The sequence below is a fragment of the Manis pentadactyla genome, chromosome 15 (assembly GCF_030020395.1).
Source record: "Manis pentadactyla isolate mManPen7 chromosome 15, mManPen7.hap1, whole genome shotgun sequence".
In the NCBI taxonomy this organism is placed as follows: Eukaryota; Metazoa; Chordata; class Mammalia; order Pholidota; family Manidae; genus Manis; species Manis pentadactyla.
The window spans coordinates 50,388,599-50,414,584 of NC_080033.1; the positions used below are offsets into that span (position 1 = coordinate 50,388,599).

General features: G+C 41.6%; 1 protein-coding gene across 4 annotated transcripts in view; it reads right to left on the minus strand.

Annotated features, from left to right (window-relative positions):
• The window catches only part of CDH8 (cadherin 8), a 350,974-nt gene extending 326,412 nt beyond the window's left edge, over window positions 1-24,562 (minus strand). For 3 of the 4 annotated variants that reach the window (XM_036897785.2, XM_036897786.2, XM_036897782.2), the window contains exons 1-2: window positions 24,431-24,562; window positions 9,843-10,293 (exon numbers count right to left, since the gene is read on the minus strand). In XM_036897785.2, the coding sequence (XP_036753680.1) occupies window positions 9,843-10,094 (252 nt within the window). In that variant the 5' untranslated portion in view covers window positions 10,095-10,293; window positions 24,431-24,562. Of the gene's footprint in view, window positions 1-9,842; window positions 10,294-17,052; window positions 17,139-24,430 lie in introns of all 4 variants that reach the window. The other variant, XM_036897784.2, reaches the window with a different exon arrangement.
• Window positions 24,563-25,986: the final 1,424 nt, after the last annotated feature.

Consider the following 25,986-nt stretch of genomic DNA (forward strand, 5'->3'; position numbering starts at 1 on the left):
TCCATTTCTAAGTGTACAGGGAACTGTTACTAAATTATTCAGCATCAACACAATTAGTTCTAGCAACTGGAAGGTACAAGCTTTTTGTCTTCTTTTAGTTTCTGTCTAGGTATACAGGTCTTTATTTTTTTCATTCAAGTCAACCATTCTACTCTTCTTTCTGCTGTTCTGGTGATTCTCAGTTTAAGATAAATCTGTAAAATTGCCCAGTCATGGTTAAAGTTTCCAGTGAGCTCTCTAACTGAATGCTACAGCTCTGGAGTCATTAAAAACTGGCCCAATTCAGAAAATAAACTAAAATTATTTCATTCTAGTCATCTAACCGATGAGAATTTACTTCAGTCCAAAGTCTCAATTTTCTTATCTACAAAATGGGGAAAGTAACATCCATAAAAATATTTAAAGCACATGGCAAGATGCCTGAAATGGTCAATAAAAATATTCTCCTCCTACTCCTGCTACATTATTTTTCTCTTACTTTATCATCATAGTTATTTTAAATGTATACTTTAAAATGAGAAAGCCAAAAAAAGACATATTGTGTTAGCCCCTATATTGGAAGAATAACCCCAAATCAGTTTGCATATGGGAGCAGACCTGCCCAGTCTGTGGAGTTTTCTCTTCCTGTAAAGGAGACCAACTGGAGTGACCACAGGCTTCAGCCTCGAGCACATTTTTCTTTATTCAAGGGGTTTATATCCACCTCTCTCTCTGACTAGTGAATCATATAGAAATACACACAAAGAAATAGGTGTAGCGGTTTTGCAACTAGATAGACATCTCTAACTATTCAAATCTTACTAAACCTGTACATGTTAATCATGAGACCACACCTTGGTTGACTTCAGTGAGCCTCACTTTTCTCATCTGTAAATCGGGGTGGCAGCCTAGCTCACTGAGCACCTCTTACATGGGATTCAAATAAGATAATGTGTTGCCATGGTTACAGATCAAGGTCTGGGATCCCCATGCCAGGTTTGACCACTTGATTCATCCTTTATTCACTATGTCTAACCTGTAACTTCTACTGGAAATAATTCTTCCCTCCAGTGACTCCCAATCTGGCAATGGGGACAGAGGTAACTTCATGGAGGCTGCAGTCAGGATTGAATAAGCAAACCTGATAAAGTATCTATCTAGCATATGGTAAATACTCAAGAAATAGTTTCAGTTTATTTTAGCTACTTGAAACTTCTTTTTTCTTCCCCACTTTAATGTCTCTGCATAATGTCAGCAGTCTCATGGTCTCTACCATATACGTGCAGCAAAAGAAAGATCGAAAGAATGCATCCAGTGTTTGATTTCCTACTGTCCCCCCAATATTTCTCAGCCCTTCTGATAAAGTTCATTTAGATTCTGCTATTGTCTCCCACGGAAGCCCAGTGACATTTGATACTCTGCAGATTTCAGAGCACATCTGCCACACAGTGGTAAATACATGCAGGGGAAAAAAAAAAAGAAAAAGAAAAGAATTCCATGCATCTAGGCAGGGGACAGTTCCTGCTCAGAACTGAGCTTGAGGGGTTCACAGGCTATTGCTTCCACCATCACCTGTAATATGAAGGAGGCCTACCTGCAAACTGATGTCAGAGCCTACTGTGTCAAGCACCTGCCACATGGGGTTCAAATGAGATAATCACCGGCTCCTACACAAAACCTTGCCTGGGGCTCTTCCTAACATCAGCCCCCATGACCCAGTTCTGTAATTGAGTGGTATTCAAAATTCACTCCAGCTGGATATGGAGAGCAAAAAGCATGATTCAGGCTAACCTGCAATTGATTGATGATGGCTTGATTTCTTAAAAAAAAAATTATGTTTTTATTTTATGCATTAATGTGCATAGGAATTACCTGAGGGAATTGTAAATGCAGATTCTTTATTCAGTAAGTCAGAGTATACAGGTTGTAAATGAAGTTCTCCATTTCTAACTTGTGCCTAGATGCTGCTATTGGTCTGCAGACCCTCACTTGAGTAATAAGAATGTAGTATGTTGTATTTCTCTTCCCAGTTCTAACATGTAAAAGGATTCTTAAAATGCATTGAAATGTTGAGGTGAGGTAGCCAAGGCTAATCAGAAAACATGCCAGATCTTAATCTTTTAATGTTGACAAGACTGTTTTTACTATATTTCAAAATATTCAAGGACTTATTAGGGACAGGAACATACATGCTCAAATTATGCCAATCTCTGAGTATGCGTACATGTGTGTAGGCAGTGAATTTAAGTTGCCTATAATGGAAATAATATATTTGGATAGAAAATGCTAAAATACTAAAGAAACTACTGTCTAGAAAACACAGAGCCAGACCAAAATGAAACCCTTTAATTGCTGTTAACACTTTTATCTTTCTTAAATAACATAATTCCATAAATAACCTTCCTAGGTTATTCTTATTTATTGAAAGGCTACAAGCAATATGCAAGCTGACTATAATACAAAAACTCGCCATTTCAAGGGCGAATATAAAAATCTTTGTTTTCAGTTAATACTGGGTCTGCCCTATGGTAATGAAAGTCATTTTGCATGCATTTAGGAGTACAGCAAGGCTGTGGCCTTTCTCCCTTCATTATTTCATAAAAATGATTAAATGTTTCTAGCCTTTTAATTTATTAACTGATGAGATTGGCCTTCCAAGTATTTAACACAGGTTAGGTTCTTTTTTTTTTTTAAATAACATTCTAGTTACTAAATGAGCTTCACATTAAATGGTCCCCAAGAACTTGCTCTGAAAAGACACTGATTTTAAGAAAATTGAACGTTATAACATTGTCATCAATTTTTTTTCTCACTTTATTTTATGTTTTATTATGTAATAATAGCATGTCTTAGAAAATAAAACAGGGGAAATCATAAAGAAAATAAGCCTGATAATCCAATAACACAACCCGGAAAAAAAAAGTTTACATGTATCTGTCTATTTCCTTGCAGGTTCCCCTTTATTGATATGTGGTACAGTGGTTAATACAAATCAATGTCAGAAATTAATTTAATTTGTTTTTAATGTAGGTTATATTACTATCATTTATTCTTTAGCTATAATCATACATTTGTGAATTTTTATGATCTTATCTTGTTTTCAGCTGGGGAAATCTTTTGAATAAAAACAACAGGCAGTAGTTATAAATCTGATTAGGATTCTCCCAACATTACTTTGTAAAATCAAGAGTACTGGCATCAAGTGTTGTGCAAGGGGTTGGGGGAGTAATTGAAGGAAAAAAGAACCAGCAGAATGGTGAAAGCTGTTAAATATGGATTGAATTGGTACACGAGGACTCGTTATTTTTGTAAATACTTGAACATATATATTTTTCATGTGTACGTACATATCTTCATAGATATGTGCCAAGTACTCTATTTATAATACATGAAATGTTTAATTATATTCTATCCACATTTTATATCTTGCTTTGGTGTTTACTCGGTTGCAATCATGTTCCCATGTTATAAATCTTAATAATTTCTAATGATTCATACTATTCTTCTATGTGAATTTGCAATGACAGCCTTCCTAGTTGGGCAGCATTTGGGTTTGGCCAATTCTTCCCTATAAACTCTGGTTTTCTATTTCTGAGGGGAATCAATGTTCTGTTTGCTTTTCTTTCTGCTGTTGGTACTGACTACCTTGTTACCATTTACTCATAAAAGAGGGTCATATAATCTGGCCTTTTCACCCATAAATGTAAAACTACCATCATTTTGCTGTAAGTGAGAAAAATATCTGCCTCAATGGGACGACCAGAAGAGGACCAACAAAATATGCAAAGACTTTCTTATAAGAAGTCTGACTAAATTTACTTCTCAGGGCATCTGCAGAGATGAGTGCAGATTACCCACACTCTTACCTGGCCCCTTGGTAAGAAATGAGGCAAAGAGAATGAAAATCTGGGACTACAGAGAGAAAGGATTAGGAGGTGATTTGGGATCTTACCAATGCACAAACTCAGCTAACAGATCATGCACACATGTGTGCAAATGGATATGTGCACATACAAATGTATGTGTGTGTCTTAGGGTTTCTGCTGATCCACGTGAATAATATTATTCCATTTATTTATATCAGCATCACAAGATTTCCAACAGCTCTGGGATGCCTGTTATTTCTAAGTCGGGACATTGGGCAAGAGGCAGACCATTCTTGTTGTTTCACCAGATTGAAACACATGATGCTGACTTGCATTCCTGCCAAATTATTGGTGCACAAGGCTCTGAGTAGGCAGAAGCTTCACGGGACTGACAGTGAATTGTTCTCGCGAGGCCGAAGATACAATTTGGCTGTGGCTGCGTAGCCCAGTGCTCTTAACATGCGAACGGCCAGCAAAAATAATGGCATGTCAAGTGCAATTTTCTCACCGGCCGCTGACTCCGTAAACTGTAATCTAGTGTAATTATTTTGCATCCCGTGTCCTTCATGCTGAGCACCACCCAAACGATTTCCAAGTTACAGGGAAGAGGGAAGGTTAGAAGGTCAAATTTAAAGAGAGAAAATGAGTCAGAGAATTATAAATAGATACGGCATCACCAGCAAGAGTTACATCCAAATAAGGAACTACTCAGAAGCCCAGGTAGGAGGGAAACAGAGAAGAAAGCAGGCAGAGGAGTTGATGTACAAGAGAGGATTTAGGATAGATCTCTGACCACCTGGAGAGCAGACTGTTTTTTCCCAAAATAAAGCCACAGGAGGAACTGAAGATCACAGAACCACGGAATTAAGAGCTAGAGGAATTTGGGCCAACTGCACACATTTTTTATATTGCTTTCTTTCCCCCTGTTCCATAGGGATTTGTGTCTTAGATATAATTCCACGAGCCACTATACAATTGTGAGGAAACAGCCCCCCAGAGAAAGTGTGTGGCTTTCTCTTCAGCTACTTTGTAGCAGAGCTGAAGAAAAAAAAAAAAGAAGCCAGATTGCCAAGAGATCCTTGCCCATCGTCTCCCAGGATTCAAATGATCCCAACCCCAGATCTGCGGCTTCCAGTTACCTCAACCCTCTCTGTCCGTTTCACAGTCTTGGGCATGCAGTTTCCTCGGCCAGGAACCGCTTTCTCTTTTCATCCCTGCATTGTGGCTCACCTGGTTACAGTGTGTCAGCTCACAGGTTATTTCCTTAGGGAAATGTTTTCCCATCATCCCACAGAACAGACCAGTTGCCTCTGTATGTGCCTTCAGAGAACCACCTTCCTTTTCACTATGGAGTATCTATCTCTGTTTTAATGTGAAATTTATTCTCATTTATTTTTCAAAATGTCTATTTCCTTCTAGTAGCCCACTAGTTCCATGACAGAGAACATGGATTTGGGCTTGGTCAGAGCTGAGAATTCCCTGGTAACACTTAGAGGTTGTAGGGATTCAATAAATGTGTGTGGGATGATTTGATGGATCACCCTTGTGATTCACAGCAAAGGGCTCTCAAGATAACATCAAGCTGTCCAACTTAAAGAGTCCATGCATATTTCATCTAAAGATAATATTTTTTGTCTCAGTGAAAGATTTATGAAAACCACTATGGTTTTTTTTCTCTCTCTGTCTCTCTTTTCTAAGAACAGAACAAATAAGCATATAGGGTGGAGGAGAACTGGCAGAGAAAGAGGATGCTAGAGGTCTTGAATAATGAGGAATGTTATGTGCTTATTTGTTTACAAACAGGCTCTGAATCCCCCTTTTCCACAGAAAACTGGAGGCAGGAGTGAAGTTTGACTGATTGGTATCTGTTACTCAGAATTTCAGAAAGAAGGGTCCTGGTATACTTTGTGTCATAAGCACAAGCATAAGATTGTAGATGGACTGATTAGAAAATAAGCGAATCACCACCACCCTGCACTGTTTCATGCCAGGGTGAAGGGAGAGAGCCTGCCTCCATAGACGGGATCCTGCAGTTGTTGTAACAAGTTACTTGTCCACTATCATCAACTTAAAGAAAGACTTTTGAAATCAATACAGAGCAACAATGTTGGTCTATAAAAGACCAACATGAAAGAGAGAACATGAAAGCAATGCATTGGCCCTTTTATTGAAAAATGTCATTTGTATTCAATCTGATTGACTTTATATTATTTTTTAAATAAATTCATCCAGTTACTCAAGTGGATTATTCATTCATTTATTTATGCAAAATATTGACTGAGCACTTCCTATGTGCAGGCAGTGTCTAGGATTCTCAAGCTACCTAGTGAAGAACGAAGGGGACACATCCTTTTCTTTGTAGAACTTGCATTCTAGTAGAAGACAAATCATAAACACGAGGTAATGACCATCAGGAAAAAGAACAAATAAACCATAGCCAAAGGATATGAAATATTGGAGATGGAACAGTTTTATTTTAGATGCAATGGTAGAGGGAAGGCTTCTCTACAAATATGACTTTCAACCTCCTTTTAACTCAACAGGAACTATACAGGCTCATGTTGCTTGTGACCCAGGGGACCCTCAGTAGTCCTACCCAATTTCATGACATTGTTTAAATCCTTCTGTTGTCCACTGGGGCACCTAACTTTCCACTCTACCCTACCTCATCAGACTTAGTGACGATCACCCTTCAACACATATCTGAACGTCAACTCCAACCTCAGCAGGCTGGGCTGATTGAAAGGGCCCTTCTTTGTGCTTACCTAGCAATGTAATAGCCAGTTTGTTTATCCACTATGCCAAGTACACACACACACACACACACACACACATAGAAGGCAATCATGACTACAATTACTATGCATAGGTACTATGCGTAGATTATTTTATTTCCTCTTACATACTCCTATTTGCCTTATTTGGAAAATCCTGAAGAATTTTAGTAACTTTCCCAAAGTTTACACCCAGCAAGTGGCAAAGCCAATATTCAAAGCTCTAGAGTGTACATCTCTATAGCTCAGCTCCTTCTATGTGTCAGGCTACCTACCGACATAATAAAAACAGACAATGGAGGATATAAGAGTATTTGTGAAGCTCTGAAGAGCCAGTCACTCAAAAACTGGCTCTGCCCTTGAGCCTGAACTCAGCCTGCCAGGCCCGAGGTCCCCACCATGGTGACTCACGGGAGGGCCTTTTAAGGGGCAGGTATGCTTGTAAGAAACTAACACTGCCAGACAGTTCCTGGGGAGAAGCTCAGAGCAATGAAGTGGTTTAGAGTCAGATGTGGAAGAGTGTGCACAGAGATAAAGCATTGTGAAGCACCAGTGGCACCCCGATACGGATCATCCCCACACTCAGCTTCACTCATAATCTGAAGCCGTCACCTGAAATGCCTTTTTGGCTTCACTACAACCCAAGATCCTCAAAGGCTAAACTGTAATAATTCAAGAGCAACTTTCTTTAAAGGGGAAATATGTATGATTTGGAAATGTTTGTGGAAAAATTTCTTTAGAAAGTAAGTTTAACAGGTGTTTGGGAATTGGCCATGGTAGGGAGCAGGAAAAAAAAAGCCATAAAAACAGTAATCAAGCATTTCAGGAGCATTTCAGCCATTGCAGAATCCTAGGATTCACCAACTACATTTCTATCAATCAATTTCTGTCAAGCATACATTTCTGGAGTTTTACTAAGTTAAAAAAAGATGCTGAATGCCTGGCTATTTGCCTCTATCTCTGTTACTTCCTTTAGAGTGGAGGCGAAATTAGTCATCAGATCCTACTAATCTTTCAAACCAAGCCCCAATTTAACTACCTTTTCTGTTCAGATGAAAATGGAAGTTCTCCTGGACATGACATGATTGCATATTTGTATTATGCAAGACACCATTTGAGTGCTAGACCTCCATACAGTTAAGTAATAAAAACAGTGAGAAAGTATGCATAATTGTGTATGCAAGCACAAATACCCAGAATTTCATCCAGTATGAAAATGATTTGCATTAGGGCTGCCTAGAGAAGTTCTGAATATCGTGGAAGTAGACATTAAGGACTCTATATTGTATACTCAATAACTCCTAAGTGAAAATTCTAGTTTAAACACATGGTAGCTAGTTACTAAGATCTAATAGGATGTGGTGAGTAAATTATGGCCTTGCGATCCTCCAACTTGATTCAAACTCAGAACTTTCACTGTCTCTTTGATCTTTGTTTGGTTTACTTATCCATTCAAGTCTCAATTTCTGCACTTACAAAAAGATACCACTGGTCAAGAAGCCCATATTCAAAACCCACCGACACAGATATGTATAGGAATTCAGAAGTTTTCACATTTAGAAATATATTAAGGTATATAAACTGTATAGTAAGTACCACCCTCAGCAGAGTTTGGGGCAGAACCCTATAATCAAATGCATTAACATTTCTCTTGAAAATATATGAACTCAGTCACAGGAATAGGATGCATTATATTTATAAATAGCCCGAAGTCAGTTCTGCTACCAGAGTTTGTACCAAGCATACAAAAACATGTTTCAGAGATTCTTGTACTTAGGACTTAGGGAAAAAGAAGTATAGATCCATTTTATATGATATATATATATATATATGTATACACACACACACACATATCAGAAAGAGGGGGGAAGGAGCTGTTATTAGAATCAAATGGGACTGCATGCACCAAGTGCTTTAAAATTGTGTTCAACACATAATAAACACTCAATATTGGCCAGAATGTGAGTTCCTGGAAGGCAGGGATCATTGTTCTGTGCATTGGCCTGCCTCCATGTGCCTAAAAGAGTGTCAGACACAAAGAAAGGGCTCAAATATTCACTGAATAATTCATGATACCTCCTCATCCAGGTTTCCTCTGTCCAAGTAGAACTGTATGAAATGAGAGAACATAATCTTTGGGGAAGCTCAGTTTTGCAAGACAATGAGGTAGAAACAGAAATGCAATCAAAAGTTCCTGATGAAACACAAAGAGGTGACTCAAGTCTTGATGATCAATTAGTATTTAGTTACCCCTCCTATTTTTCTTTAAAGTCACTACATTTGGAAATGAATAATATTGGCATGATTCACTTCCAAATCTAACTTATCAGGAAAATAAGCCATCGGCAGGCTCATCATTGGAACTATGAAGAGTTGCATCAAAATTAACAAAAGCTTATGAACAGTTCTGAGGAATAAACATATAGTCTCCAATACCCCACAGTGAGATGCTGGGAAGCAGGCAGCCTTTATCTGCCCAAGGAACATTTGTCTAACCTGCCACCACAAAACAAATGTAAATCTGGTCTGACATGCCCATGTACAAGCACACACACACACGACTATATTAAAATTCTGAATCTGTACATTAGATTCCATCTGACAATGAAGGAACCAGTTGCCTATTGCAAAGATTACTGAATTATGGCACAACGCACTGTTAGGTCTCTACTCCAAGAATTTCCCTTTCTCCATCCTAGGTTACCAACTGAAACAACAAACAGACCAAGGAAAAAAAAAAAAGAAAGAAAAAATAATCGAAAAAAGGAGAAAAATCGACCTGCAATTGGAGATACATGACTTCAAAAAAACATGAAACAAAATAATATTTTAGGATTCCAGGTGTTAGAAATTCAAACTGAGCAAAAATGTATACCTCTTCCAAGTACTAGACCCTAGAGGAAAGGTTTGGCATGCAGATTTTTGATATGAAATGAGAAAGAAAAACTTATTTGTGTATGCTTTACAACAAGTGTTATTGTATATGTAACAGAGTGGAATGGGTAGGGAAGCTAAGCTTCCCCCAGAAGAACAGTTTGCCTACATCTGAAACTATTGCCGTGAGATTATTCGTATTCCTAAAGAAACCAATACGCACTGACAGTACTAATCTGACCTAAAATACTAAGAGGTAAGAGGGGCTTCAACTGCGGCAAGTCTGATGTTAAAGATCTGAAGAGAAGGAATAGATCCTAACACTGGGATCTTAAAAAACAAAGCTTACCCGGCCAACAAGAATCGGTTCAGGTCCAGAAAACTCTTCCAGGACAAACATTTGATTCCAAACCCAGCCTCTTTTGGAGCGGTTCAAAATCCGCTGTTCTTCATTTAGCCGGTTTAGTTCCAAAGGGGATCCACTCATTACAACTTGAGACCGATTCATCGGAGCCGCGTGAATGTAAGGGGGAAGAGTAATCCATAATATTATTAATGGAGTCCAGAGATCCAAGAGCATTTCCGCTAGCCGTTCTGGCATGGTCCCACCAGTTAAGCAAATCACCACGAAAATGAGACAATTATTTTTTTTGCCTCGGGTCTGCAGCCATCCAATTCATCATTCAGTGAGGAGCATTTACTTACAGCTCTGCCACGTGTTTATAGCCCAGGAAACAGACATCATCTAAGCAGTTTTTCTAAAACCACGATCCATTGACTTTCTTTTTCATTGAAATTTCCTGCAAAAAAAAAGGGGGGGGAGAGAGAGATAAAGGTCCGCTGCAACAAGACTTAAAATGAGTGCTTTTTAAAAGCACCTAAATGAACAACAGTAGGCATTTCCCCAAACTTTTGACTTAAGAAAGTAGATCTGAGGTCTCTTTCTTTCTCCCTTTCTCCATCTCTCTCTGTTTACCACTTTAAAGATGGGTTGTAGTTCACTTTATGCTGAGCTATGCAAAGAAACTAGCCTTTAATGGGGCAAACATTTTTTTTTTTAATTTACAAATGAGAACAGGAAGGGAAATTTCCCCAGTTTTTACAATCTTAGCTGCCACAACCCATCAGAAGGGATCTTCCAGTTCAGGGTGCAGAATGCAATTCTCTGCCAGGAGGCTAATAATGAGTGAATAAAATTAGAATGCTCCCAGAGAGAAATTCTGTAATGTCCAGCATGTATGCTATAATCAGGACAGTGTCAGGGCTCCCATTCTAAATGTACAGTTGAACAGGAGATTTAAATTATGAAAAGCTCCTTTGGGAATGAAATACGGTAAAAATACAGTTTTTAATTGAGGCAATTCAGAAAGGGATGGCCCTCTACCCCCACACAAAAAATCCCAATTACCTGAGGTGTCAAATACACTTTTTGCTTACCTTCAGCATGGCAAAATATGTTTCTTCCCTCTCAAAAAAAAATTTGCTTTTTAAAGAAATAATGTTCACTGCAGATCCCAGAGAGAAGCCTAGCTGAATTAGATTAAATGGGAAAATAATTCCTCAGGACACCATCAGGATAGGTTTGGCTCGGGGAATTCACAATGGGGTAGGGAACCTTTCACCCCTAGATCCCCTGTTCCATTCTGGCTCAGAATGGGAGAGCAAGAAAGTCACTACCATTGCTGGGCTAGTGAGTGGCCTTTGTGAGGCCAGCTGAGAGGGGACAGACCCTGATTCTGCTGCAAATGCCGGCAGTGTCTGATACAACAGGATGGCCAGCAGGATCTCCCTGCTTGTCCCTTTCTGCCTGGGCTCACTTCTTTCCCTGGACTCTGCAACTCAAAAGGGACCCCACCCTGATGAGTGCATAGGAGAGCCACTGCAAGCAGCCATTGGGTTTGGAAACTGAAGGGGAGAAAAGCTTTCAGTAGGGAACCAGCTCAGAGAAAACAGAGTCCAGACCAATGTTTTCTCCTTTCCTTAGAAATGCAGCACACTCAAGGAATGCAAGTCTTCCTTGAAAGCAGATTTCCATTAGGATCTTCTCTCAACCTAGTGCAAGACAGACCTTTGCAGGCTTCAAATTTAAAACAGAAGTGAAAGGTCTCAAAAAGAAATCCCAAAGTATTAAGATCTTCCTGAATTGCCCGTCCTCTTATTAAGTCAAACAGCACTGATAACACGCCCATTCCATGCCCTGCTTTCTCCTAGACAGGGTCCTGGAGGCAGTGAAGAAGTACTGTGGTATGCTGTAGAATGCTTGTCATGCAGGTATATAAGCCCAGGATCGAATCCCAGCTCACCCCACATGCTGTCTCTGTGGATTAGTTAGTGAAGTTCTCTGAGCTTCGGTTTTCTCTTCTGCAGAATGGCAATAATTCCTATGTTGCAGGCCACAGGGTGACTCAGAAACAAGACTCATGTCAAGTACATGGGAAGCCAGAAACATGGGAAGCAGTCACTAAATTGTGGATCCTGTGGTTTTGTTGAGCCAGAGTATCAGGTGGTGGTGACGTGGGCCCTGCCCTCAAAAGGCTTTGGTTAGAAAAGCAAATGAACGAGCATAGAGTGAAGCTATATGGCCTCAACAGCAGGAGGAGGCAAGGGATAAGAGCAATATAAAGTCCCCCCAAAACCTTCCCTAAGGCAGAATGTGGGGGGATGCAAGTGATGCTGGGGAGGGAGGACTGGGCCATATAAAACAGGGAGGTGGGACTCCTTCCAGTCAGGGAGCCTCAGCCTAAACACTTCTCAGGGTAAATGGACATGTTCTCTCCTGCTCTATGACAGGCTATATGTGAACGTCCAAAAGCCATAAATGCCGGTTTCCATCAGTCAGTGCGATGGAGGTGACAATGCTGCGATGCTTGAGGGATGTTCCTCTAGCACCCACCTGCTGGTTTGAATTCTAGTTACAGAACTACACTTCTCAGGTGTGTGGGGTCCAAATGAGAACATCAGCAACTATGGTAGGCACCTACCTACAGGCTTATGTTAAGGATTAAAAGAGATCATCTTGAAAAAGCAATTAGAAGAAGCCAGAGGATTCAGTTATTTTTAAATTGTGACAAATACCCTGCAAGTGTACCTTGGCATCTGCCCTACAGTTAATGATTCTGGGATAAGGAAGTTTTAATTCCCATTAAAACTCATAAGGGACACTTCCTTGACGGAAGCCATCAAGGGGCCCTCAGGATGGAATGTGACATGATAGGCACCCGATCCAAACTTGTCAGAATTAGGTAAAAAGTGATAACAGATCTTGAAATAATTTTATACAATGACGTAGCTTCATTAGTTAGAAAGAATGGATTAATAAATAAAATATATGCATAGCCAAAAATAGTATCTGTTAACACAGCGTCTTGCAGTTAGATAAAGCTCACTATGCTTGCACTATTTTATGCGACACAGCATAATTAAATGACTTGCCTGAGGAGTGCCTTCAATAAGGAGCAGACCACTATTTGAATGTAGGTAATCTAATTCTAAAATTCTCTTTCTTAACACAATCCCTTCTCTCATTACATAAAGACTTGATGAGTGTATACAGTGTGTCAGGTACCGGGAATAGAAAAGCAAAGAGGTCAGCGCTCTCATCTTCAGGAAGCAAAGAGGCTAAAGGGTAAAAGCTAAAAGGGATGCGGGTGATTCAGAGTGATGGGAATGCCACTCCACTTGGCAGCATTAAAGACTTCCTGGAGGAAGTATCATCTAAATGTCAAGAAGGAATTACCCAACTGGGGAGAAGGTAGGTGTGAAAGGACATTTAAGTCAAGCAATAGACAGGAACAAGACCACCAACTAATCCAGGACTCATGAATAGGCACCTAGGGTAGTTTTCAAACCATTGCTTCACGAGCATCCAATCCAAGGTCACAGGGTGTTCTTCTTAAGCACCGTAAATTCCTAATCATGGTCTCCACAGAGTACATGTCAAAGGGGTGTCCTCTTCTCTGCCAGTTCTTTGTTAAGAGGAAAGCATGTTTGATTTCTTCAAAGCTTTGGGCAATAAAAATACATGCCATGGGAGAGGATATGGGAGACAGGTAAGTTCTACTCCAATCCAACTTCTCAATTTATAGAGAAAGGGGGAGTGACTTAGCCAGTGTCCTTTACTTAGTGGCAGAGCTCCAGGGAGAGATTGGCCCAGCTCCGTGGAAACACTTCTTCATCCACATGGGTCATTTGCACACTCCTTCCTCTCTGTACAGAACTTCTAGCACTGGAGAGACTCATATAACTGCTTAGATTGTGCTAAATTCTTAAATCACTTTAACTTTATATTTTATTGAAAACAGGCTCAGTTTTTTAAAAATTTATTTTAAAAATGGAAAACCACTATTATTTGCCACAAAAAAGATTAATGGTGAACACTTAGGAAGTGTTTGAACAATATTAAATCATCAAGGACTGTATACACTATATGCATGTATATGGTAAGTCATCAAGACTATATACAAATGTGTATATATACACTTTACATATACATAGACCACAGATATATATGTATTTGTATTTACTCAAGATAACCCTATGATGGAAACATTATTACTTGATTATCTTCAGTCCCATTTTAGAAGTAGGCAAACTGAAACACAGAGAAGTTGTTATTTTAAATAATGTTTTATCTTCACTTAAGTAGGTACTGTCAAAGCCTGAGATCCTCTCTCTCTGTGTGAAACAGGAAGACCAACAACAGTTAGAAGCAAGGTGTGCTGTTAAATATTTAACAAGTTGCAATCAGAAAGAAGAAAAAAACAACCTGATTTCTGATTTCCATAATATAAATATTTCTACCAATTTCAAGCTTTCAGTGTGACCATTAACCAGCTCTGGCAGTTCCTGAAAATTAAACAATCAGCACTGGTTAGCCCAGTAAGTCAACTCTAGGACACCACTGGTGCAGGGCAGAAGGTGGGGTCTGGTGGGGGGTGCCCGAGAGAATACTTATCAAACCTTAATATGCATGCAAATCACCTGGAAATCTTGTTAAATGCAAACTATGATCCAGTAAATCCAGGGTGAGGCTTGAGACTTTGCATTGCTAAGGATGCTACTGATTTGAAGACCACAGTTCAAGACAGTAAGCCTGTCTCCTGACTCAAACCCTCTCCTAAAGGTGACTTGAAGGATTCGTCGGTGTGGTGGGAACATCAGGTTCCTCCTCAGTTTCAGTTAACACCACGCCCGTGCACACCTTACCATCACTGTGCATACAGGAGTAACACATACATATTGGATTTGGGGAAACCCTGCTCTGGAGGGTGTGAATATAGGGGATTTTGTATGAAGTCTTAATATACTTGCCCCACCCCATATATACTTTACGGGTGACACTAGGAGAAATGCCTCACTGACTGGTATGTGCATGCACACCTTCACTTCAGCAAAGTCTGACACTTGGAAAGAAATGGGATTCTACTGTGACACTAGAACCTTACTATTAATAGGCTTGCACCTCTGCCACTGACAGAGCTGAAGTTGTTTTTTTTGACAATCAGGAAATAGCTTTATAGGAATTCTTGAGATGCAACAGAATGCTATGTCACTGTTATCAGAATTAATAAACATTGTGATAGTATCTGCATACACAAACTGCTTAAGTCTATGTAAAGAAGGAGAAATTGAGCAAGGTTGTAAAGCTTGGGTAAAAATCAATTTATTTTTAGATTTTCCAACCACAGTATGTATATCTGACCAAGCAATCCACTTTATTATAATGCCGCTGCATTGATTTACACCCAGTGAGATGAAGAGATTTTACAATCTTTCTGGAATTCTTACAAGAAAATCTTTAGAATTTCCCCATAAGAAGATAACTTCTCTTGGTTAAGATACTTGCAATCTGACTTTCTACTTCAGAAGTAGTTCTAATTACAGCCTGAATCTTACCCTGCTGACCCCAACATTTTTTTTTAAGGTGAATTTGGTCAATTCTCAAAAATGTTAAGTCATTATGCAAAAATATATTGCACCATTGATTTTATAAACAACATAGATTAAAGTTTCAAATGATGAGCCAAACACTGATAGTTGAAGTCTAAAATAAAAATGGGCTTTTACAGACACTTTAGGATTCAATCTGGCAGATTATTGTGGTTGACAGGAAATTATGCTTTTATTATCCACTGGGCTTAGTGGCTACAATATTTCATGGAAGCAAAAATGACACACAAGACCAGAGAGTTTCTATTAAAAATGTTTCTGACCTTGAATTTAGAGCCATTAGCAGGCTGCTTCAAAACAGGTAAATGCACATTGAATTCAAAGTGGTATTTCAGCCACACAGGGTTTGTGATTCAGCGTGTGGCCCAGTACAATTCACACAGAGCCCTGGATGGCTACAGAGGAACAGGTAAGGACAGTATTTGGATTTTAGAGAGGCGTGTGTTCAAATATAAATCACAAAAGAAAATCATCTTTCCTAAAATAAAGCCTTCAGAATCTCCTGATCAGATTCCATTGGTAAATAGGATTCTAATTGTTTTTAAAATATATATATATATATTTGCACACACATATATTTGTTTATCTATTGCCTTACTGAAACCCTTCTGGTGATCTTTCTTGGCATCAGATCATATACATATCCAGCTGTCTCTCTCTCCAAAAGCATACCATTTTCTTGTTATGCCACCAGTATAATAATAATTATACACCACCAAGAAAACCCACCAAGTCCATATTGCTCCTTTATTGAAATGCTACACCTTTTCTACTGAAAGGTTTAGGTTTAAGTTCTATAATTACTGGTTACCTTGGCAAAAATAAATAAATAAGAAACGTCTTCTTGCCCCCTGTCCCAAGATGGGGCCAGAACCTCGTACTTCACATGGAAACTTTCCTGTTATAGAAATTTGAGAATGAAGTGACTAAAGCATGACAAAGACACCAGATCAAAAGAAGTCCCCTTTGCTAGTATTAGAGACCCAGGCCTTTATTTATAAAATCTTTCTTGGAATCATCAAATTAGTTAAGATACTGAAGATGACTCTATTCTGTTGGGCTTTCTTAAGGCAGAACTGTATTGAGATCGTCTCAGAAAGATGAAGGTAAGTCCAACAACCCCCTTGCCAATTACAGACACAGCAGTGCCGCCAAGTCATGTCTTACATCTAATCTAAATCCTTCTTTCTCCATTTACAACCACATTCTTTGCTGTCTTTAAATCGCCTGTTCAAAATTTAATAGTTAAAGACCTAATGAGTGAAAACAACTGTGCTGGCCTCTCATTGGCAGTCATCAAAAGAACATGACCTCCCGTTGACCCCAAGAGTTGGACCCCTGCAACCGGAGGCTCCTCACCCCCTCCCCTGTCTGTGGAATACACATTCCACTCACAGTCGCTGCACTTAGAGTCTCTTCAAGGATGTAGCCTTGAAAGGGTAAGGTGTCCCTGAGACCCTGAACTATATACATGACTGACTTCCACCACGGCCTCTATATAAAATCTTAAGATTCTAGCAGGTGGGTGGGGAGCTCTACTCCTCTTGTGGTTGCCCAAGACAAGCCTTATGCGTAAGTTCCCTTGTGTTTTAAGCCTGCCACGTACCAACCTGGAGCGGTCTGCCTCTTTGTTCCGTCTCTCCTTGCGCTCCTGGGAAATCCACCCTGGGAACTCCTGAGGTTGCAAACCAGGACCCTTTAAATCACAGCAACAGATTCGAATCAGTCTTGCTCTGACCAATGTTGCAATACAGCTGAGTTAAGGGGAGCTGCATTACAAAGCACTTGAGAACACGGACTTTGGAATCAGACAGAAGTAATGTAAATCACAGTTCTACGAATCAGGAGGTAAATTTATCTCAGTTGTGACAGATGAGGAACATGATTATTTGTGTCTAATACTACCTAATTTGAAGGACTGTAGCAGTTAAGTTACTATATATTGAATGTTTCAACTGCTTAACAAAGAATCTTGACTGACTTTTTAAAAAAACATTAAATTTCAATTTCTTGCTGTGTACATAACTAGAGTAAATCCCAGTGTTCTATAAAGACAGGTAATATATAAAATAACATTTTCTAATTCTTGATTTGTAGTTATTTTATGGCATGAACCAAGTTGGGTATGAATGAAACAGCATTTTATAAATACCTGTCCCTATCCACAGCAAACAGGCAGTTAATGACTTCAAACAGTCTTATTAGTCTTGTAAAGGGCAGTGTTTTTATACCCCTGCCTCCACCCGCCAGAGCTAACCTTGTCTCTTCTTTCCATAGAAGACATGGCATTGTCCTTCACTATTTTCTCCTGAGAGGACCAAGTGCAAATGTTCAAGTCCCCTAGAAAGCTATTCACTTTGTAATCACACAATGAAAAACAGCCTAGTACATAAAATGGGATATTGGTACTACAATTAAATTGTAATCACTCAATGGAAATGGCCAGATACTTCTACAAGAAAAATTCTATTGCATTTCATTATCATCTACATTCTTGTGAAAATGTTCCAAGCAGGGAGTCCCTACTAATACAAAGGTGAATCCAAAGTGATATCTAAGCACTATTCAGAAGGGAACTCAGAGAAGATAATGCTAATTAGAGATTGGGTTCAGGTAGCATCTTCCTCCAAGAGTATTCAGCAGACTTTTTCTATTCATTTTAAGGAAATTCAGCATTACTGATGCTATAGTTAGAAATCAGAAGCTCTCCCTTCTCTGTTAAGAAATGTGGAAGTGGTTAAAATCAGTTGCATCACACAACCAGGGCTACAGAATCTGTAAAACTGACACTGAAATGCAGCCAAGTATCCCAACATAGTAAGTCAAGAATTTACCAATTAGGTTACACTGTGTAGTAACCATCCTTACAAGTACACCTTACTGTCATTCTTTCATGTTTCAAAGATTTTATAGCTTAAAAACCACCCACTGACTCTGTTACCATGAACTACAGACATGGATGATGGATAGGTAGACAGTCAGCAAGCAATTATTTGACACAAATAATATTGAAATATCATAGAATGTATAGTTCATGAACATTAAACTGCTTGTACAGATTTGAAAAAAGTACACATCTTCAGCTATTATGTTGTAGATAAGACAATGTATATTCAAAGACAAGTATGTTTTACTACTCTCATCAAAATAGGTGTGAATTATTTTTTTCATAATTTGAGCATCCCCATTTTAAAGATGGAAATACTTGGATGCAGAAAAGTCAAATTCTTTTTGTCAAGCTGAAACAGCAATAGATTTATAAAGAATGGAATGTGCCCATATAATTTTAATATCAAATTTTAGAGATGAGGTTGCATATATAAGAAAGAAAAGTATTTCCTTATATTTATATCATTCCCCGATCTACTTATTTTGTTATTTGTGCCCATTAGAAATCAAATGATCATATTTTATGCTAATATATTGAGAAAAATAATGCATGGAAAATATTGTTTTTACTGGTAATAGAATGTTAATATGATACCATTTTCACTTAATGACATACACCACATTAAGAAGATTTCATTTAATATTCACTTGCAATGTATTTAACATACTTAAGGTATCAGTAAAAATATCCACAGAAGGAAGGACCTTATCATGGGGCATATATATACATATGTACATGTATACATTTTTTCTGTGTGTATATGTGAGTGCCAGGTAGCCTACTGATAAAAATCAATATAAAGCAGTATAGAATTGTCATCTAAAATATTCAAACTTGCAATTCACATGAGGTTAATGTGAATTGTTCCATTCAAATATAAAATACAGTAAAGAGAGACAAAAGAGAGGGAGGGCAGGAGCAAAGGAGGGAGAGACGTAAATTCTTCCTTGGTTATTTATTTAATATATTCCCAGCAAGGGAAAGGTACAAATACTGGGTTACACATGCAACACTTCCATAATTAGAGTATTTGCCCCAATAAAATAAAACTTTGCATCACATACAGTTTAATAGCATTCCTGATGCAAGTCTGGTCTTGGAAGCATTCTCATTTTTACAAAGCTGAATTATGTAATTTTTATATTCCCATATCATTTTAAAAATATTTTGTGGGAGAATATGCTTTATGGAACATGAATAAACTTGATTTTTTTTAAAAAAGAGAGAAAAGCTGTGTCTAAAAATAAGCAGGATGATTTGTGAAAATTCTGTAGAGAAAATTGAGGTGGATAGTTACAATACTGGACTTTGAATATAATTGCATCCTCCCCTTTACTGAGAATCATCTAGTAAAGGTAGGGAGGAGGCCAGTCTTTGCTAATTGATAATGCCTTAAATAAATATTCACTGAGCACTAACTCTGTTCTTAGCCCTCCACCAACCAACATTCTAGCATTGTGATTGACTCTGGCAGTGAGGGTGGGGAAGCAAAGTGTTTGAAGTTGCAATACAACTGTTACTCTTTTATGATGCTTTCCAAAGACATACAGAAAATCACATCTATGTATTTCCACCTGCTAGTAGAAGTTACGAAAAACCCCACAAGATTTCTAAAGGCAAAGAAGGTGGATGGTATTTATGATAGGGAATAGCATATGACATTTAAAACTCAGGAAATAAAAGCTTGGGATATGATAGAAAAAGGAAACCGTATTGGCCCTGGCACTTTGCCATGAAGTGGCAATGGAGATAGTTAGCGGCAACATATGGGAAAAACAGCTAAATGGCATCCCTTGAACTTATTTCTTCTTTGACCTTTTGAAGTTGCTGGGTTCAACCAATTTTCTCCTCGTGGTTACATCTAAGGAAGGTTCCAGAGGCAAGAACCAACAGTTCAGCAGAAATATATTGCTCATCACAACTTTCCATGGGAATGACATGAGAGAGGACTAATAGCTCTTTGGTTAATTAAGCCCCACTAAATCAGATGACAGCCTTGGTCTATTGAAATATTATTCTACTGTACAAATATACATTTATGAGATTCTGGAAAAAAAATTCCCAGTGCCACAAACAACTACGTTTCTTTTTTAAAGAGTGGCCAATATACAAATCTGGGAAGCCAGGAGGGCAAATCAAATAATCTAAGGCAAACGAAATAACAAAGGGAGCATGATAAAAATTCCAGATCTGAACTAAAAAATGAGTTAGTTTTCTGGCTTTCTAGCAACAGGCTTCACATGTACACAGGCGTACATGTGTGTTTATGTGTGTATGCTACACATAATACAGGACAAGAATTAGCTTTAATTCTTGGTTTAAGTCTATACTGTGTAGAAGGTGTATAATACACCGAAGTCAGAAGTCTTTCCTAAACTAAAAAGCAAAACTAGTCCATTTCAGCTGTGAATGTCGGTAGTACTGAAACAAAAAGAAAGCTGCATTTTTTTCTGCTTCTCTGAATAACTTTGTAAGAAATATAAAATGACTAAACCAGTAACAGCAGTATCCCTGGACACAATAATATCAAAACAAAGCCTTGGGGCCTTAAATTGCATCTAATTGAAAGGCTACTCTGATTATGCTTGTTCTTTGATTTGTCAAACACAAAACTTTGCTGAGGAACCAGAAAAGAATTCAAAATAAACACTGAATTCTATTTTACCCCTGAAAGCCTTCTGCTTTTCACATGGAAAATTTGCTCTGATGGGAATGTTGCTAAAGCTGTGAAGGTGTGCCACCTTGAGTAGAAAAATAAAGATTATTATTTTTTGTTTAAAGCATTAATTTACTTATAATGATGAGGTTTGCTGAGCAGTTGAGGAAGTATGGATTTTAACTTTTCTATATCTGATCATTCCTTGTTCCTCACCAAGAAACAATTAGAGGACCTACAAGGCAAAACTCTGAGGTATAACTTCCTGAATAGAATTATTATGCCCTCATTCTCTGGGGTTCCCTTGCTTTGTTCCCACAATCTGATGTTCCCTGCCAACCAGGAGTACCAGACCTTAAATCTGTGTACAGTTTACAAGGAAATGTTGTATAATGAACATATTCAGAGAACAGCCTTTACAAACACCTTCTCAAGTGGTCTATTCCATCCTGCTGAGCACAGTTGGTGGGGTACTTGTTTGTCTTACATCCAGCTTAACCACCACTGGCTACTTAAAGTGTGTTCAGCACTAAATTAAGGGGTTGTCTTAGATGAATACTGTTTTAACCAGATTTCTACGTAGTTCCCAAATAAAGTTATTTTCAGGTTAGAGACTTCCTTCCCTTTAGAGCTGATACGTGTACAGCAGGCAAATAGAGCTGCTCTTCTAGTGAGGGCTGCTATAAAATTGTTCTTCGGCTAAATTTACAACACCTTCAAGAGCTCAAGAAATGCATCCCGGACCCCCAAAATGCAGCCAAAAAAAAAAATGTTAAGCATCTGGGATGGAGAGATTTACCTGTTCAAGAATCTTGAGAGTTTTAGGAGACAGTAGATTATATAGCAGAATAATTGATTGTATAATAATAATAATTGGAAATACAAAATCCAGATTGAAGGGGAGAAAGATTAAAAAGTTTGCATGACAGCATTATAGCACAAATTTCAGAGCACATTAGCCTACGTCTTAAAAATATTTTACTTATTTGTCATGGTCACAGGGTACCTTGGGACTCATTTGGGTATTGCTGGGAACAAAATGAAGAAGATGAGCTGCACTGATCTGCCCTGAATGAAGCAAAATCCCCAGAGTTGCTGAGAAGTCTCTTCTGTTTTCAGAACAGATTTTCTCAACTCCAGGCCTTCTTCGGAGCCCAGAAAAAAATATATATCAAAGAAAATTTAAAATCCTGAGACTGCTCCAGTATGAAATGACCATGGGATGGGGAGCTTCAAATCTGCTCAAGCAGAATTACAGGATATTATTATTAGTATTATTATTTAATAAGAGGGATAGCCCTAGAATTTCCTTCAGCCACAGAGCTCAGGGAAGTGGAAAACACATCTGGACAGGATGATTATGGAGAACTCCCTTTGAGAGGGAAAAAATGTAACCCTAAGAGAGAATATCCTTCAGAGATATCAGGCCTCTCAGTAAAAGAACCCTTTCTCTCTCTCTCTCTCTCCATCTCTCTCTCTCTCTCTCTCTCTCTCTCTCTCTCTCTCTCTCTCTCTCTCTCTCTCTCTCTCTGTCTCTCTCTCTCTCACACACACACACACACTCCACATAAACCCCCCCCACACACACATACACACTCCACATAAAACCCCTGCAAAACTGGACACAGCTTATGAAAGGCAACAGCCAGGCAGAAATTTCAGTTGTGTTTAGCATGAACAACAGGGCTCATTTTGCATGCAGTCAGGTACAGCGGTGAGGATGAATGAATGGAAAATCCCACTCCTGAATTACATAAGTATCTTTTCCCACATATAGTTTTCCAGTTGAAAAGCTGCTAGAATGAAGCCAGAGGTGACAGCCCAAGGTGGGGGTTGTTACCCGTTGAGATGGCTGTCCGGAGTGTTGTAAGCAGGACAGGCGCTTCCAGAGGGCCCCAACCAGTGTCAGTCCCTCCTAGCTGCTTGGCGGTGGTACCCCATGCGAGAGGGTAGCGCCCTCCCATACCTTTTCTGGCGTCCCCTCTTTCCCACTGCCAGCCCAAAAATACTGCGGAGAAAAAGCCGGGTGGAAGCAAGCCTCGGTTGATCTGATCTGATTAGCAGCGCCGGCGCGCTGAGGGATTGCCAGACCGTGCCTCTTACAGAGGAAACTCTTGTGGAATCTTCAGGAAAGGATGGTAAAGTTGAAGGGACCCTTTCTCCCTCCCGTTAGCTCGGTTATAAGCTCTACCCTTTCCTTAGCGCTGAAATGAACAGCTGTCAGCCCGATTTTCCATTACGGACTAAGGTTGTGCGTTTGCAACAATAAACAATTAATGTTTGATTTCTTACATTTAGCAACGCAAGCAAACAACTGTAATCTCTGCTCGCGGCGGCAAACGGCTAGTCCTTGACGTGCCGCGGGGCTCGGTGCCTGCGGGAAAAGGTTAACGACGAGGAAACTTTGAGGTTTCTGCCAGATTGGTGGGGGGAGAAGCTTAGGTCTTGGGGAGGCAACGAGCGGAAGGAAAATGTGGATACCTGTTGGCAGCAGCCTCGGCGAGGCAGGTTTTCACTGTCTCCCAGCCTGGGAGTTGGTCCCTTGTGAACCTGTTACGCGCTGGCAGAACCCAGGCGACAGCCCTCGCTTCCTGCTTCCTGCGGTCCTGCGAGGGGCGCGGCCCGCACCCCAAGGGCTCGCGGAGGGAGAGCAGTGGGATGACAGAAAGCGAAGCTCGGGGCTCTGCGGGCGCTGGGAGAGGGGGGTACCGAGGACTCCCCGGCTCCGGGGGCTCCGAGAGCGCAGTCTCGCGGACTGGGGAAGGGCACTGCCTGGGGGTCCTGCCGGGGTGCGCTGTAACATCTTGGCGCCCGCAGAGCGGCGGGGAGGCTGGAGTGAGGCGGCAAGTTTGCGGCGGGAACCGCGCCTCGCCGGCCGGAGCAGCCACTTGTAGGAAAGCCTCGCGCCGGGGCTCTCGCTGCTGAGTCCTGACCCACCGCCCCGCCGCGAGGGTCGCCCTCCCTCTCCGGGTTTGGGGAGGTGCAGCCAACCGGCGAAAGGGCACCCCGGCCCCTTCGCCTTTCCTCCCAGGCTCTTCGGCACAGCCGGCAGCGGGTGCTTCCTATTCGCCGCACGGACCCCGCAGTGAAGGCGCGCGGCTGCCGCGGCGCCCGCCTGCACCGGGAGGAGGCGAAATCGCCAGGCGACCGCGGGGAGGGACACGGTCGGGACCACTGGAGGGGCACTGCCTGCCTGTTACTCCCCGGAATATGACAGCAGTTTGCAAAAATCCGTCAGGCAAAACCCTGAGGTGTCCCGGTCATCTGTGCATATCAAAAACGAAGACGCAGCTCAGCCCCGCGCCTGGGCTGGGAACCCGCATCCACTGTCCGGGGGAAGGAGGCGCGCAAGGTGTCCGAAGGGGCACCGGGATGCCTAAAGGAAACGGACCCCTCTGGGTCCTCGGGGCACGCGGAATACGGGGAGCGTGGGGATACTTACTCTTGGGGGGAGCTCCGCGCTGGCGAATTTCAAGCCTCGGGTTCACAAATGGCTGGAGGGGCTGAGTGTCGGCTGCCGAGGGCGGCGATCCCCGACCGGTCCCCGCGCGCTGGGCAGGCGCCTCCGGCTTCCGTTCATGCCTCTCGGAGCTGCGGAGCTGGGTGCGGAGACGCGGGGCCGGCGCGCTGGGCTCTGGGTGTCCGCCGCCCGAAGTGCGGCGAGCCGGCTGACGCTACCGTCTGTGCACCCCCGGCGACAGCCGACCGGCCTCCAGGAGGCAGGGAGGTTCCGAAGGCATCCGCTCGCTAATTCGGGGCTGAACGCGCCAGCGTGCGAGCCCGCCTGCCTGCCAAATGTAACTGTGAAGTGAGGTGGAAAGTGAGCCGGGTGCCTCCCCTGACGGATCTCATTGGGCAGAGCGCAGAGGCAGGTCTTCCCCTTGGTAAAGCACGGGAGCAGTCCCCCCTCCCCACCCCTCCCGGCCTCCCCCTCCTCCCCGCCGCCCGCAGTCGCGCGCTGGCGCGCCGGCTCTTCCCCGAGACCAAGTGGGCGCACAACTTTTCGCTCCTGGCTCGCGGGCACGCCCCGCGCGCCTCCGCCGCCGAGCCCGCCGCTGAGGATGCGCCCCTCCGCGCCGCGCGCGCCGCCAGCCCAGGGCCGGGTTCCCGAGAAGCCGGCTGGCGGGCGGCAGAGGAGTGCGGAGCGGCTACCCGCCGGCGGTCTCCCCTGAGTCTCACCCGAGCCCTGCGCTAGCGATACCCTGAAACGCGTCTCTGTGCCCCGCGGGAGGAGGAAGACGCGACGGGGCAAAGGTGCGCGTGCGGACAGCTTACCTCGTCGCTATTGCAAGGGCCTCTTGCGGACAGAGTGGGTGTTCCTAAGACCGCTGCCTGCTACTTAGACGCCACGGCTGAGAGGTGGTGTCGTGTCCTGTGGGTGGAGCGCATCGCTGGTATCCCCACGCTGCTCCTCCTCTGGGCGGCGGGATGAGGGAGAGCAGAGGGGCAGCGGGGAGACGCGCGCGGTAAGTAGGCGTGCAAAGAAGAGCAGAACTTGCTTGGGAAATAAAGGGAGAGGTTGTTGGGTCTTCCCCATGTGCCCGGCCTCTAGGTCTCCTCGCAGGCACCACGCCTGCAGCAGCTCTGCGGCCCCTTCAAGTCCTCTGATGGACTCCACTCAGGTCTTGGGAAATGGCCACCCTGGGATAGGGCCGCTGCAAGAAGGCATCACGTATCAGGAGGTCCAGATTTCTTTTCCTCTCATCACTAAGGCTAACTGGTAGAGATATTCTGCCCCTGTGATCATCTTTTAATAAAATGAGTGAAAAATAAGGTGAACTATTTCTTACTTTGTTATTTAACTCCTCTTCAGAGGGCACCCCGATGTAGTCCGCCGCCTGTGCTAGAGGTGAGCTATGAAGAAGAGTTTTACCATCTGGGGATGGAGCTGAAACAGAAGGAGAAATGGGTGCAGAGAAGGTCTGTAGAGCTTGTCTGTCAGACTCAAATGAAGGAGGCAGAGCGAACAGAATGAGAAAGCAAGCAAAATATGCTTAT